General features: G+C 42.7%; 1 protein-coding gene across 4 annotated transcripts in view; it reads right to left on the reverse strand.

Moving 5' to 3' along the window:
* The window catches only part of LOC120062240 (LIM domain-binding protein 2), an 88,010-nt gene that overhangs the window by 29,457 nt on the left and 43,371 nt on the right, over positions 1-15,182 (reverse strand). For all 4 annotated transcript variants that reach the window (XM_039012064.1, XM_039012063.1, XM_039012062.1 and 1 more), the window contains exon 3: positions 1,360-1,532. In XM_039012064.1, the coding sequence (XP_038867992.1) occupies positions 1,360-1,532 (173 nt within the window). The remainder of the gene's footprint in view (positions 1-1,359; positions 1,533-15,182) is intronic.

Genomic DNA, 15,182 nt, shown 5'->3' on the forward strand with positions numbered 1-15,182 from the left:
AAATCTTACCAAATGTAGCTTTTTTTGGTCAGAAAATAGATATTTCCCTTAAGAGGGGGGGTGGGAAACACATTCTGTAGTCAAGTGTTACCCTATTCATTGTATTAGGCTGTAATATACCATTATTACACTGTATTTACATTCCAATTCATCAACCTTATCAAATCAATTCAAATTGGCTTTTGCTTAAACAGTTTACTCAATACATGAGAATTAAACAGCGAGAGATAGAATCATTGACTGTCCCCACAGTTAGGGATGGCCCACTGGGCTACAGTAACAAGGGCTTTTGTCCCGATGCTACATCCACAGATCTCCCGTCTGGTTTCTCCATCCCCCACAGGAAGTCCTGGCAACTGGGCTACAGTAACAAGGACTTTGCCCCAGTGCTTCATCCACAGAGCCTAGGTATAGTGGGGCCTGCTGGGTGTTGAATCGAGGTTCTGGGATACCATAGGGGTGCAGCGGGGGGTACCATCGTGCAAAAACCGACACCCTCGCCTCACACACACACACTTCCACACACGAACACGTACACACACATGAACATGCACACATGCCGGGTTTACACATCCAGATTACTCCCAGCGGGATGGTCGGGGCTTTTCCCTCTGGGATAGGGAAAGAGCCAGGAATAATTTCTCCAGGGATGAGGAATGGGGGGCTGGAGGAAGGAGGGTGGAAGGGTGGAGGTGAGAAAAGAGGGGAACGAGGCAGAGCTCATTGAGATTCAGCGCTCCAGAGCCAGAAGCCTGGATGGGAGCTCCCGGAACGTGCTCTGCTAGTGGAATTTCTTTTAATGAATTAATTTTTTCCACTTCCTGATTTTGCTAAAGCTTAAATGGGGCGGTTGAGAAAATATTTTTCATTTACCGTGTTTGTGTGTACTGTTATTGTTCTTCATCTGTTGCGGTTGACATTTTCCTCTCTTCTCATGATACTATGCAAGCTATGGTATACCCCTAACATGGTGACTAGGTTTTATGATAACACTGCATTGTGGGTAATTTTATGGAGGCAAATTGTGTGAGTGCTTCACTGCAGTGTTCATTCATGGAACAAGGAATCCCTGTAGCTATCTTCACTAGCATGAGCCTCACTTTAAATTCAAAAGACAGTCTGCAGTTGACCATCTGAATCATGCTGCTAGATACTCCTTTTAGGAGCCACACCCACCATACTTTTACTCTCTTCAGCTTTGTGGAAAATAATTTAATAAATGTAAAAAACTGTCATGGATACAAAGTTGAAATAAATCATTTCAATTTGATAGTAAATTAAATAAAATCTCATAAGATCTTGGTGTTTTGGTAAGTCACAATGACAGCCTTGCATTTATTGCAGGGGTTACGATCTTACCTTTGTAAACATTGGTTTACCGTGCTGAGTGACCATGGTGCACTGATCACAGTCCACAGTGATGCAGGAGTTGTGGAAGGACTCCTTGGAGTGTTTGAGGATGTAGTACAGGTCAGTGACGCCGCCCTCAAACACTGTGCTGAAGTAGCGTGGGATGAGCGTTCGTCCGATAGCTGAGAAAAAAGAAAAGAAAGAGCGGGGAAGTTATTAATAATTGAAATATGGGACTAAAGTAGTGAAGGGTGAGTGTATGTCCAATTTAAAACAGGGAAAACAGAGGAAAAATACATAATTCACTCATTAAACTTCTTAGGGATCAAATCCCGCACTCCATCAAACAAACACAGACAATCATATTTCATCCCGCCAGGCGCGACACATAAGTCAGAAATAACGATATAATTAATGCCTTACCTTTGAAGAGCTTCTTCTGTTGGCACTCCAATATGTCCCATAAACATCACAAATGGTCCTTTTGTTCGATTAATTCCGTCGTTATATCTCCAAAATGTCCATTTATTTGGCGCGTTTGATCCAGAAAAACACCGGTTCCAACTCGCGCAACATGCCTACAAAATATCTAATAAGTTTCCTGTAATCTTTGTCCAAACATTTCAAACAACTTTTCTAATACAACTTTAGGTATTTTTTAACGTAAATAATCGATCAAATTTAAGACGGGATAAACTGCGTTCAATAGCGGATAAAAACAAAGTGGAGCGAGCTTTCAGGTCGCGCGCCCCTAACAAACAGTACACTAGACTCGACCCTCGTTCTGAACAGCCCTACTTCTTCATTACACAAAGGAAAAACATCAACCAATTTCTAGAGACTGTTGACATCCAGTGGAAGCGATAGGAACTGCAAGCAAGTGCCTTAGAAATCTAGATCCCCATAGAAAACCCATTGAAAAGAGAGTGACCTCAAAAACAAAAATTCCAGGATGGTTTGTCCTCTGGGTTTCGCCTAAGTTCTGTTATACTCACAGACATAATTTTATATGCATATCCTAGCTTCTGGGCCTGAGTAGCAGGCAGTTTACTTTGGGCACGCTTTTCATCTGGACGTGAAAATACCGCCCCCTAGCCCGAAGAGGTAATTAATTCATTTGTAGACTCAAGTTTTTACCAAACTAGCCTTTGTAGGCTAGTTATGGTCTATTATAATGTGTAGGTATGTGAAGGTACCTGACAAAGTTCTACAGTATAGATGGATAGACAGTTTTACACCATGTGTGCTATCCAATTTTAGCCATTACTGATCTGCTTTTCTTTGCTTAATGTGAAGTATCCACACTGTAGAAAGCAAACCATTTGTTTTGAAAAATACAGGCTCGTTCACTTGTTTGCCGGTTTAGTGAGGGAATTATTCCAAGCAAGCAAAGTAAAACTTCGACAGTCTGGTTTGAAAGTTACAGGAAAGCTGTGAAAGGTTACTAGAGAACGCTAAAAGTACTCAAAGCGGAGGAACGGCGTGGATTTAGTGTTTGACAAAATCAAGAGAGCGAGAGAGAGAGAGAGAGAGAGAGAGAGAGTGGGGGAGGGGAAAGTATGCTAGTGTCTTTTGCCCTCAGGCTTTCTTGTTCTTTCTCCTCTTCCCTCTATTCTCTTTCAGCTAGATCTCTGTTTAAATTAATATAATGAATGATACAAAAGGATCATGCTTTAGGATACACTGTGACATTATGCAAAACAGAAAAGATATCTCTTCATCACATTATCAGCTTATGTCGGGGTAGTGTATTTGTAACAAGGGAAGGAGACACTATCAAATCAAATCAAATGGTATCAGTCACATGCGCCGAATACAACAGGTTGTCACGGCCGTCGTAGGAGACCAAGGCGCAGTGTGGTAAGCGTACATTCTTCTTTATTAAAGAACGAAACACTGAACAAAACGAACAAAATAACAAAACGAACCGTGAAGCTAATATGGATAGTGCAGACAGGCAACTAAACATAGAACAAGAATCCACAAAACCAAAAGGGTAAATGGCAACCTAAATATGATCCCCAATCAGAGACAACGATTAACAGCTGCCTCTGATTGGGAACCAATTCAGGCCACTATAGACCTACATATACCTAGACTACCAAAACCCCCTAGACATACAAAAAACCCTAGACAATACAAAACCAGCATACCCACCCTAGTCACACCCTGACCTAACCAAAATAAATAAAGAAAACAGAGATAACTAAGGTCAGGGCGTGACACAGGTGTAGATCTTACAGTGAAATGCTTACTTACAAGCCCTTAACCAACAATGCAGTTTAAAAAATACGAATGAGAATAAGAAATACAAGTAACAAGTAGTTAAAGAGCAGCAGTAAAATAACAATAGCGAGGCTATATACAGGGGGGTACTGGTACAGATTCAATGTGCAGGGGCACCGGTTAGCTGAGGTAATTGAAGTAATATGTACATGTAAGTAGAGTTATTAAAGTGACTATGAATAGATAATTACAGAGAGTAGGAGCAGCGTAAAGGGGGGGGGCCAATGCAAATAGTCTGGGTAGCCATTTGATTAGATGTTCAAGAGTCTTATGGCTTGGGGGTACCTCTTGCCGTGCGGTAGCAGAGAGAACAGTCTATGACTAGGGTGGCTGGAATCTTTGACAATTGTTAGGGCCTTCCTCTGACACTGCCTGGTATAGAGGTCCTGGATGGCAGGAAGCTTGGCCCCTGTTATGTACTGGGCCGTACGCACTACCCTCTGTTGTGCCTTGCGGTCGGATGCTGAGCAGTTGCCATACCAGGCAGTGATGCAACCAGTCAGGATGCTCTCGATGGTGCAGCTGTAGAACCCTTTGAGGATCTGAGAACCCATGCCAAACCTTTTCAGTCTCCTGAGGGGGAATAGGTTTTGTCATGCCCTATTCACGACTGTCTTGGTGTGCTTGGACCATGTTAGTTTGTTCGTGATGTGGACACCAAGGAACTTGAAGCTCTCAACCTGTCTCAACCTGCTCCACTACAGCCCCGTCGATGAGAATGGGGGCATGCTCGGTCCTCCTTTTCCTGTAGTCCACAATCATCTCCTTTGTCTTGATCACGTTGAGGGAGAGGTTGTTGTCCTGGCACCACACGGCCAGGTCTCTGACCTCCACCCTATAGGCTGTCTCGTCGTTGTCGGTGATCAGGCCTACCACTGTTGTGTCATCGGGAAACTTAATGATGGTGTTGGAGTCGTGCCTGGCTGTGCAGTCATGAGTCAACAGGGAGTACAGGAGGGGACTGAGCACGCACCCCTGAGGGGCCCCTGTGTTGACGATCAGCGTGGCGGGTGTGTTACCTACCCTTATCACCTGGGGGAGGTCCACCCGTCAGGAAGTCCAGGACCCAGTTGCAGAGGGAGGCGTTTAGTCCCAGGGTCCTTAGCTTATTGATGAGCTTTGAGGGCAATATGGTGTTGAACGCTGAGCTGTAGTCAATGAATAGCATTCTCACATAGGTGTTCCTTTTGTCCAGGTGGGAAAGGGCAGTGTGGAGTGCAATAGAGACTGCATCATCTGTGGATCTGTTTGGGCGGTATGCAAATTGGAGTGGGTCTAGGGTTTCTGGGATAATGGTTTTGATGTGAGCCATGACCAGCTTTTCAAAGCACTTCAATGGAACAGACGTGAGTGCTACTGGTCAGTAGTTATTTAGGCAGGTTAGTGTTCTTGGGCACAGGGACAATGGTGGTCTGCTTAAAACATGTTGGTATTACAGACTCGGACAGGGAGAGGTTGAAAATGTCAGTGAAGACACTTGCCAGTTGGTCAGCGCATGCTCGCTTGACATGTCCCGGTAATCCGTCTGGCCCTGCGGCCTTGTGAATGTTGACCTGTTTAAAGGTCTTACTCACATCGGCTGCGGAGAGCATGACCATACCTTCGTCCGGAACAGCTGGTGCTCTCATGCATGGTTCAGTGTTATTTGCCTCGAAGCGAGCATAGAAGTAGTTTAGCTCGTCTGGTAGGCTCTTGTCACTGGGCAGCTCTCGGCTGTGCTTCCCTTTGTAGTCTGTAATGGTTAGCAAGCCCTGCCATATCCGACGAGTGTCGGAGCCGGTGTAGTACGATTCGACCTTAGTCCTGTATAGACACTTTGCCTGTTTGATGGTTCGTCGGAGGGCATAGCAGGATTTCTTGCAAGCTTCCGGGTTAGAGTCCCGCTCCTTGAAAGCGGCAGCTCTAGCCTTTAGCTCAGTGCGGATGTTGCCTGTAATCCATGGCTTCTGGTTGGGGTATGGACGTACGGTCACTGTGGGGATGACGTCATCGATGCCCTTATTGATGAAGCCAATGCCTGATGTGGTGTACTCCTCAATGCCATAGGAAGAATCCCGGAACATATTTCAGTCTGTGCTAGCAAAACAGTCTGTAGCTTAGCATCTGTTTCATCTGACCACTTTTTTATTGACGCAGTCACTGGTGCTTCCTGCTTTAATTTTTGTTAGTAAGCAGGAATCAGAAGGATAGAATTATGGTCAGATATGCCAAATGAAGGGTGAGGGTGAGTTTTTTTCCCTCTGGTTGCACATTTAACATTATTTTTTATTTTATTTAACCAAGCAAGTCAGTTAAGAACACATTTTTATTCACAATGACAGCCTACCGGGGAAGAGTGGGTTAACTGCCTTGTTCAGGGGCAGAATGACAGATTTTTACCTTGTCAGCTCAGGGATTCGATCCAGAAACCTTTTGGTTACTGGCATAACACTCTAACCACTAGGCTACCTGCCACCCCAAACATGCTGATAGAAATTTGGTAAAACAGATTTAAGATTCCCTGCATTAAAGTTCCCGGCTACTAGGAGCGCCGCTTCTGGATGAGCGTTTTCCTGTTTGCTTATGGTGGAATATAGCTCATTAAGTGCGGTCTTAGTGCCAGCTTCGGTCTGTGGTGGTATGTAGACAGCTACAAAAAATACAGATGAAAACTCTCTAGGTAGATAGTGTGGTATACAGCTTGTAATGAGATACTCTACCTCAGGCAAGCAAAACCTTGAGACTTCCTTAGATGTCGTGCACCAGCTGTTGTTTACATAGATGCATAGTCCGCTCCCCCTTGTCTTACCAGACGCCACTGTTCTATCCTGCCGATACAGTGTATAACCAGCCAGCTGTATGTTGATAATGTCGTCGTTTAGCCACGCTCCGTGAAGCATAAGATATTACAGTTTTTAATGTCCCATTGGTAGTTCAATCTTGCTCGTTCGTCGATTTTATTTTCCAGTGATTGCACGTTAGCTAGAAGAACAGAAGGCAAGGGGGGTTTATCTGATCGCCAACGAATTCTCAGAAGGCAGCCTGACCTTCGTCCTCTTTTTCTCCGTCGTCTCTTCACTCAAATGACGGGGATTTGGGCCTGTTCCCAGGAAAGCAGTATGTCTTTCACGTCGGACTCGTCAGACTCATTAAAGGAAAAAAAGCTTCTGCCAGTTCGTGGTGAGTAATCGCTGTTCTGATGTCCAGAAGTTATTTTCGGTCATAAGAGACGGTAGCAGCAACATTATGTACAAAATGTAAAAAAATAAGTTACAAACAAGGCAGAAAAACGAACATAAAAACACAGTCAGTTAGGAGCACGTATAACATCAGCCATCTTCTCCGGCGCCATCAGCCATCTAGTCCTGTTAGAAGAACAGGTTTGTGAGCCCCAGGACCAGCTCTCTCTCCTCTCTCCAATATATCTACAATACAGTGTAAACTGAATTCCTGTTTGTGTTTGGGTTCCCGAAGCAGCCGTGGATTGGAAAAACAGAAAAAGACTGTCAAAAAAAGAATAATAACAATTTCCGCTTGTGTTTTGAATCAAAAGAAGCCACGCATATTGGAAATCCCTCATCCTACTCTCTCTCCCTCTGAAACAAGCTTCATTATCCAGCAAGACTCCTGATTCCGAGCAGAAATAATACATTTTAGAGGCAACACACTGTTCGGTGGAATTATGTTCCACGCAAAGCTAGGGAAATAAAACTTCATTTAGAAATGTCCCCCAAAGACAGTAGTGGCTGTGGCTCCCGAGGTTATGACTGCAGAGAGAGAGAGAGGACGAGAGAGAGAGACACACACACCTATTGTACTAGAATTTACTTGTTCAATGAATAGGAATATTTATATATATAACAGAAAGAATGTTAGCTGTTATCCTGTTTATCTCACTCTTAACAACTTATTAGTTAGTAGTTACTGTATTTCTGACTGCTATTCTTTCTTTTTGCAACATGAAATCACTATCAGTTAGCATGTGGAACATTCAGGGCCTAAACTCATCAACCTTTGGACTGAAGAGTTTAGCACTGGAGTTCAACAAAAATCTTAAAGATGTTGACGTCATCATTCTGCAGGAGACATGGTGTAAGGCTGACATTGTCACTCACTGTCCCACAGGCTACAGAGAGGTAATTGTGCCATCACAGAAACACAGCTCTGTCATTAGAGGCAGAGACTCTGGAGGCTTGATCATTTGGTACAAATCCGAACTACAAAATGTAATTGATCCCCTTAAAATTGGTAAATATCACATTTGGTTAAAAGTGAAAAAATAACTTGTACTGACAGAAAAAGATGTGTTCCTTTGCGCAATGCATATCCCCCCCTCAGAATACCCATGTTACTCAGAGGAGATCTTCCCCACCCTTGAGGCCCAGGGAAATGTGCTCATCTGTGGGGACACAAATGCGCGCACAGGAACACTACCTGATCTAACGAGCACACGAGGGGACAGCTTTATTACAGGCCATACTGTTTCTAACTGTCTCAATAGAAACAACAGTGACAGCACCGTCAACAAAAACGGAAGGGATCTGTTGCAGCTCTGTAGAAGCCTGGGTCTGTACTTTGTCAATGGTAGGTTACGGGGGGACTCTTTGGGGAGATTCACCTACTGCTCACCTCTTGGCCACAGTACAGTAGACTATATGATCACAGACATTGACCCCTTCTCTCTCAGCTCATTCACTGTCAAGCCACTAACACCTCTGTCTGATCACAGCCAAATTACGTTGTTCCTCAAAAGAACAGACATGGAAACAACCACACATTCACAGCCCAGTAAGCTGTACAACATCAGAAATTCATACAGATGGGTCCAAAACAGCACAGAAGAATACCAGAAAACAACCTGTAACCAAAATATCCAAACACTCTTAGATAATTTTCTGGATAGCACATTCACTCACAGTAAAGAAGGCATCAATCTAGCAGTAAAAAACATAAACTATATATTCAGGCAAATGGCAAAAGAAGCACAATTGAAATTGATAAAAAACAAAACAAAAAAGATCACAACTGGTTTGATGCAGATTGTAAAATTATAAGGAAAAAACTTAGAACACTATCCAACCAAAAGCACAGAGACCCAAATAATGGTGAATTACGCCTTCATTACTGTGAGACTTTAAAACTCTATAAATGTACACTCAGAACCAAAAAAGCACAGTAAAACAGCAAGCAGCTGACACTAATGGAGGAGTCCATAAACACAAACAACTTCTGGCAAAATTGGAAAAACTAAAAAAATCTAAACAAGAGGAATTAGCGATACAAAATGGTGACATATGGACAACCCATTTTAAAACACTCTACAACACCGTTCAAATTGACACAAACGCAGAACAACGCCAAATTCATGAGAAGTTGAATGGATTAGAAAAAGCTATAAAGAACAATCAAAATCCACTGGACTCCCCAATTACTGACCAGGAGCTCTATAAGAAACTTCAGGCTCTCAAATTTAAAAAAGCATGCGGACCTGATGGCATCCTAAATGAGATGCTCAAACTCACTAGTGCAAAATTTCAATTGGCTATATTAAAACTTTTAACTTTGATCCTGAGTGTAGGTTATTTCCCTGACATCTGGAATCAAGGACTCATAACCCCAATCTTTAAAAACGGAGACAAATTTGACCCTAACAATTACAGAGGCATTTGTGTGAACAGTAACCTGGGGAAGGTTTTCTGTAGTATTATAAATGTAAGAGTTCTAAACTTCCTTAAGCACAATGTCTTGAGTAAAAGCCAAATTGGATTTATACCAAAACATCGCACAACTGATCATACACCTTACACACCCTGATAGATAAACATGTCCACCAAAATAATACCAAAATATATGCTTGCTTTATCGACTTCCAAAAAGCATTTGATTCTATTTGGCATCCAGGACTGTTCTACAAAGTTATTGAAAGTGGTGTAGGGGGTAAAACATATGACATAATTAAATCAATGTATACTGGCAATACGTGCAGCATTAAAATTGGCAAGAAAAGAACAGACCTCTTTAACCAGGGGCGGGGCCTTCGTCAGGGTTGCAATCTGAGCCCTGCACTCTTCAATATTTACATCAACGAATTTGCAACTATTCTAGAAAAATCCTCAGCCCCTGGTGTTAGTCTCCACAATTCAGAAATTAAATGCCTACTCTTCGCAGATGACCTATTTCTGCTGTTACCCACAGCACATGGCCTACAGCAGAGCCTGGACCTGCTAGAGCAGTACTGCCAGACCTGGGTCCTGGCAGTAAACCCCAAAAAGACTAAAATAATAATTTTCCAGAGAAGATCTGTCACGCCCTGACCTTAGAGATCCTTTTTATGTCTCTATTTTGGTTGGTCAGGGCGTGAGTTGGGGTGGGCATTCTATGTTTTGTTCTATGTTGTCTATTTCTATGTTTGGCCAGGTGTGGTTCTCAATCAGAGGCAGCTGTCTATCGTTGTCTCTGATTGAGAACCATACTTAGGTAGCCTTTTCCCACCTGTGTTTTGTGGGTAGTTGTTTTCTGTTTTTGTGTCTGCACCAGGCAGAACTGTTTCGCTTTCTTTCTCCTGTTTGTTGTTTTTGTTCGATTTGGTTTTTGGATTAAATTATGAACACTTTAAATGCTGCACCTTGGTCCACTCTTCCTTCAGCCCACGAGAATCATTACAAGATCCAGATCTCAGGGAATTAGACCAAAGTTCTCAATTGGTACAAAATATATAGAGTACTGCACACATTACAATTACTTAGGTTGAAGAATAAGCTCAACTGGACACCTTAATGAGGCAGTGAATGAACTGAGAGAGCAAGCACGCAGAATTCAAAGAGAAAGTACCTATTAAAATTTGGCTAAAACGAATTGAATATGTCTTTGAACCAAGTGCACTTTATGGCAGCGAGGTGTGGGGTCCACTTGCAAAACAAGATTTCATAAAATGGGACAAACACCCCATTGAAACCCTGCATACAGAGTTCTGTAAGATTATCCTACATGCCCAGAGGAAAACTATAAACAATGCATGCAGGGCAGAATTAGGCCAATATCCACTAATAATAAAAACTCAAAAAATAGCAATTAAGTTTTGGAAACATCTAAAATACAGTGACCTCCTCTCATATCATTACCACGCCCTGCAATGCCAAGAGCTGAGCAAAGAAAAGAGTCCCCTCATCCAGCTGGTCCTGAGTTCACAAACCTGTTCTACTAACACACTGAAGCCTCAGGACCAGAACATCCAATCAATCGGGATAAACCAAATTACAACACAGTCAAAACAAAACTATATTGCTTATTGGGAAACACAAGCACAAACACAAAGCAAAATGCAGTGCTATCTGGCCCTAAATCGACAGTACACTGTGGCTAAATATTTGACCATGGTTACTGATCAAAACCTTAGAAAAACCTTGACAAAGTACAGGCTCAATGAGCACAGCCTTGCATTGAGAAGGGTAGACACAGGAAAGCCTGGCTCCCTGTAGAAGAAAGGCTGTGCAACCACTGCACCACAGTAGAACCTGAGACAGAGCTGACTGACAAAATGTTAAAAATAAATAAATAATTGACAGTGTAATTTCCCCAAATTTTAAACCCTTAATCAAGGTTTCAAAGACCTCTCTGATGAGAATAGGCTACCCGTTCTGTTGTGGGAGGATGCAGAGAGCTGTGGGTTGGCAGCGCACTACATTGCTGCCTGCCATAAAATGAGGGACAGTGTCTGACAGACCAACCAACCTGCACATGTCCTCAATGCCACTGTTATTGTTCAATGTGTGGTTATTTTGACCCTTGATTGTTGTTGTTACTGTTGTCCCATTGACAATATTGATTAGTATTATTTTAATTATGTTAATATTCTAAATGTATCACTTAATCTCCAAAGTACGCTTTGACAATATGTACATTGTTATGTCATGCATATAAAACAAATTGAATTGAATTGAGAGAGAGCGAGAGGGAGAGAAAGAGAGAGCCCGTGACTGGCATGTTTTTTCAAATTCGATAAAGTCGGGCATGACTAAATAAACACGTACAAAAAAGGGTGAGCAGTGGAGGGAGGGAGGGAGAGAGAGAGAGGTAGAAGAGAGAGATACACAGATATGCTTCTCGCACACCTGACCAACCCATAAGCTTCAGTAGAAGCCTCGCATGAGGAGACTCAACCAAAACATATCCCACAAAATAACACTGCACACCCCACCAAAAACACACTGATAGAATGGGTAATGGCAGGTAAATATTGTACCATTTCAAGCTCCACAGTCCAGTGTTTCCCCTACATTGTTTTCTAGGTGGGGTGCAAAGAGATCCAAAGCATATTGGGGTATGGTGGGGTGGCGGGTGGCAACAGAGCTAGGATGTACACTCTTAGACAAAAAAAGGTGCTATCTAGAACCTAAAAGGGTTATTTGGCTGTCCCCATAGGAGAAACCTTTGAATAACCCCTTTTGGTTCCAGGTAAAACCATTTTGGTTATTTGGTAGAAACTTTTGAGTTCCATGTAAAACCCTTTCCACAGATGGTTATACATGGAACCCAAAAGGGTTCTACCTGGAACCAAAAAGGGTTATCCTATGGGGACAGCCAAACAACCCTTTTGGAACCCTTTTTTCTAAGAGTCTATGTGTCTGTGTGTCTGTGTGTCTGTGTGTGTGTGTGTGTGTGTGTGTGTGTGTGTGTGTGTGTGTGTGTGTGTGTGTGTGTGTGTGTGTGTGTGTGTGTGTGTGTGTGTGTGCGCGTAGGTGCGTACGTATTGATTTTTGTTACTATTAAAAAGTAATGGGTCAGGGACGTGATGAGTCTTAACGAGCCCCAAGGTTATTCAAATGATTTCCACTTACAATTAACACCACTAGAGTAACAGAAACCTCAAGCTAACAAACAAACATTCATTTGTTTTGAAAATGTCTATCCTTCCCCCTTCCCCTCTGTCTCCCTCCCTCTCTCTCTCTCTCTCCCTCTCTCTCTCTCTCATTCTCTCTCTATCATTCTCTCTCATCTCTCTCGTTCCCATCTCTTTTTTTTACCACCAAGTTGATTGGCCCATCTTCAGACGCGGGCACTCGAGAGATAGGATTAACCGCCACTTGTTTGGGTGAACACGACGCGCAACATATGCTTCTCAAGTAATGTGTACCCAAACATGCAATTTACAAACAATTGACGCTGTGTTAATTAACCACATTAATTCATGCCACTTTGTGGAATTGTTCCCCTTGCGAGTCCCTAGGACCGCTGCCAGCAGCCCGAGCCAAAAAGACGTGTGAGAAACAGTTTGGGCTCCGAGCAGAACGAGGGGTTCCTAGAGGAAAGGGGCCGCTGTCTGCCTTTCTACTAGTTTTCTAGTGAGTGAGTGCACACACACACACGTATGCATATCTGTGTGGATATGTGTGTGGGGGGGGGGGTTGGGGTTGGGGTTGAGGGTGTGCGTGTGTGGTGGGGGAGGGGTTTGAGGGTGTGTGCATGTGTGTCTGTAGGTTTGTGTGTATGTGTGTGAGTGATGGTGGGGGAGGGAGGATGAGGGTGTGCTGTATGTGTGTGTATCTTTGGGTGTGTTGTGTGTCTGTGGGTGTATGTTGGTGAGAGGGATGTGTGGAAGGTTGTGAGAGGGATGGTGGTTAAAGGAAAGGAGAAAGGCAATATCCACTGTGCAACATATAACGAGGCACAGAGGGACTGTAGTAGGAGCATGCTATATGCCCAGGAATTCATATAGACACACATTCAATGTACACTCACCCACACATACATTACAAGAGTCATGTTGAGTATCTGATAGTCTATACTGTATATGATACAGGTAAAATGAAATTTATTTTGCAAACAAATAATTTATGATTTATTAACCATTAACCATATGACCATTAACCATAATAAAATTGACTAACTGGTCATTGAGTTCAGTTAGTCACAGCTGAATTTTCAAAAGTAAGGGCAGGGTTATGGAAGGTCGAGTTGAATTGTGGAGAGTCCGCCAATAACATTAGTACAGATTCTAGTTTAGTGCATTGTTTACACAGTTAACAGTATGGTAACTAAGCCATTCATTTTACTTTTCACCCGGTAACCAGTTACGACAAATACAACAAACTATCATAAACTTGACTGAACTTCACTTTAGTTTCAGGGTTGTCACCAGTGGTCATCTCATTCCTATGAGCTGCAGGAACACGGACAGAAAAGTGATGATGAGACAAAATTCATAGGAGGAGTATCCCACAGAATCAGGGTAAATTAAAAAGGGGGAAAAGGCGAGAAAGTAGAGAGATACTCAGTGAGTGATTATGCAGCAAATGCAGCTTTCCGCACTGCAGACAAGAACGCATGGAAATTAGGGAGGAAGGGAGAAATGGTAGACATATGAAAAACTCTATAGAGTGTCATGTGCAATTTCTGTTAGAATCGTTGATAGGATTGCATACAGGGCCGGTCCTGGCCGTTCTGCTGCCCTAGGGGAGACAAAAAATTGCCGCTCCTACAAGAATAGTCCCAGTATGCAAAATTACGTTTAAAAGATGTCCAAAATATGTATTTTCCCTCTAAAAATAAGTACTTTTTGACATTAAGTTCAATTTTATTTCTGAATGGAATGTGAAAATATGTATTTTCCAGACATTGAAATCGGGTTCATTTTTGGATATGAATGAAAGTTGAAAATATTTAATTTATAGACTTTTAAGTTTGGGCCAAATCAAGGCTGGTCCAGATCAGACAAAATCTGAACCAAACACAGACGTCTATGATTGGTTCAGATTTGGTCCGGACTGGACAGAACCAAAAAAAGACATCCAAAAGGCATCGGTCCATGCTTACTGAGTTATAGCCTAGAGCAGGGATGGGCAACTCCAGTCCTCAGGGTCAGAGTGGTGTGACACTTTTTCCCCATCCCTAGTCAACACAGCTGATGAAACTAATTGCATTCTAAACTGAAGATCATGATTAGTTGATTACTGGTGTCAGATGTGTTCGCTGGGCCTGGGGCAAAAGTGTGACACCAATCAGTCCCCAGTTGCCCATCCCTGGCTTACAGTGTTGCCATAAATGTAATTTTAGGAATGCCCATCTATGTGCTACTGTAAGGCCTACCATTTGTAAAACACCCCAAAAAAAGACTTCCCATATGTCCAAAAAACGTTGCAGTCGGTCCGTGCTTACTGAGGTGTAGCCTACCATGTCAGCCAGCAATGGAATTTTATGAATGCCCATCCATGCGGTAGGCCCACCGTTTGTAAAACAGGCTGTTTCATTGGCTTTATTAGTCTTGATTCCTGTGACTAATCAATTTGGCTATTTAAGCTCCGCAGCCTATTTGCAATGTGTTTACACAGCAGGACATGCAGTATTTTCGCTTTCACTTTGATCAGCTCGTAAAAAAAGTACAAATACAAACTTTAAACCACTGATCATGACAATTTAGCCCACAGGATGAAACTCCTGGACAGCAGTTATAAGTCTTCTGATTGTCCATCCTATATTGTCCATTTTACTTTGACCTGTTCTGTTTTTAGGATATGTTGTTTGTTAACATGTCAGCACATTTTTTATTTGATTGGGCGCCATTTAGGTTA

The sequence above is a fragment of the Salvelinus namaycush genome, chromosome 17 (genome assembly GCF_016432855.1).
Source record: "Salvelinus namaycush isolate Seneca chromosome 17, SaNama_1.0, whole genome shotgun sequence".
NCBI classification, from domain to species: Eukaryota; Metazoa; Chordata; class Actinopteri; order Salmoniformes; family Salmonidae; genus Salvelinus; species Salvelinus namaycush.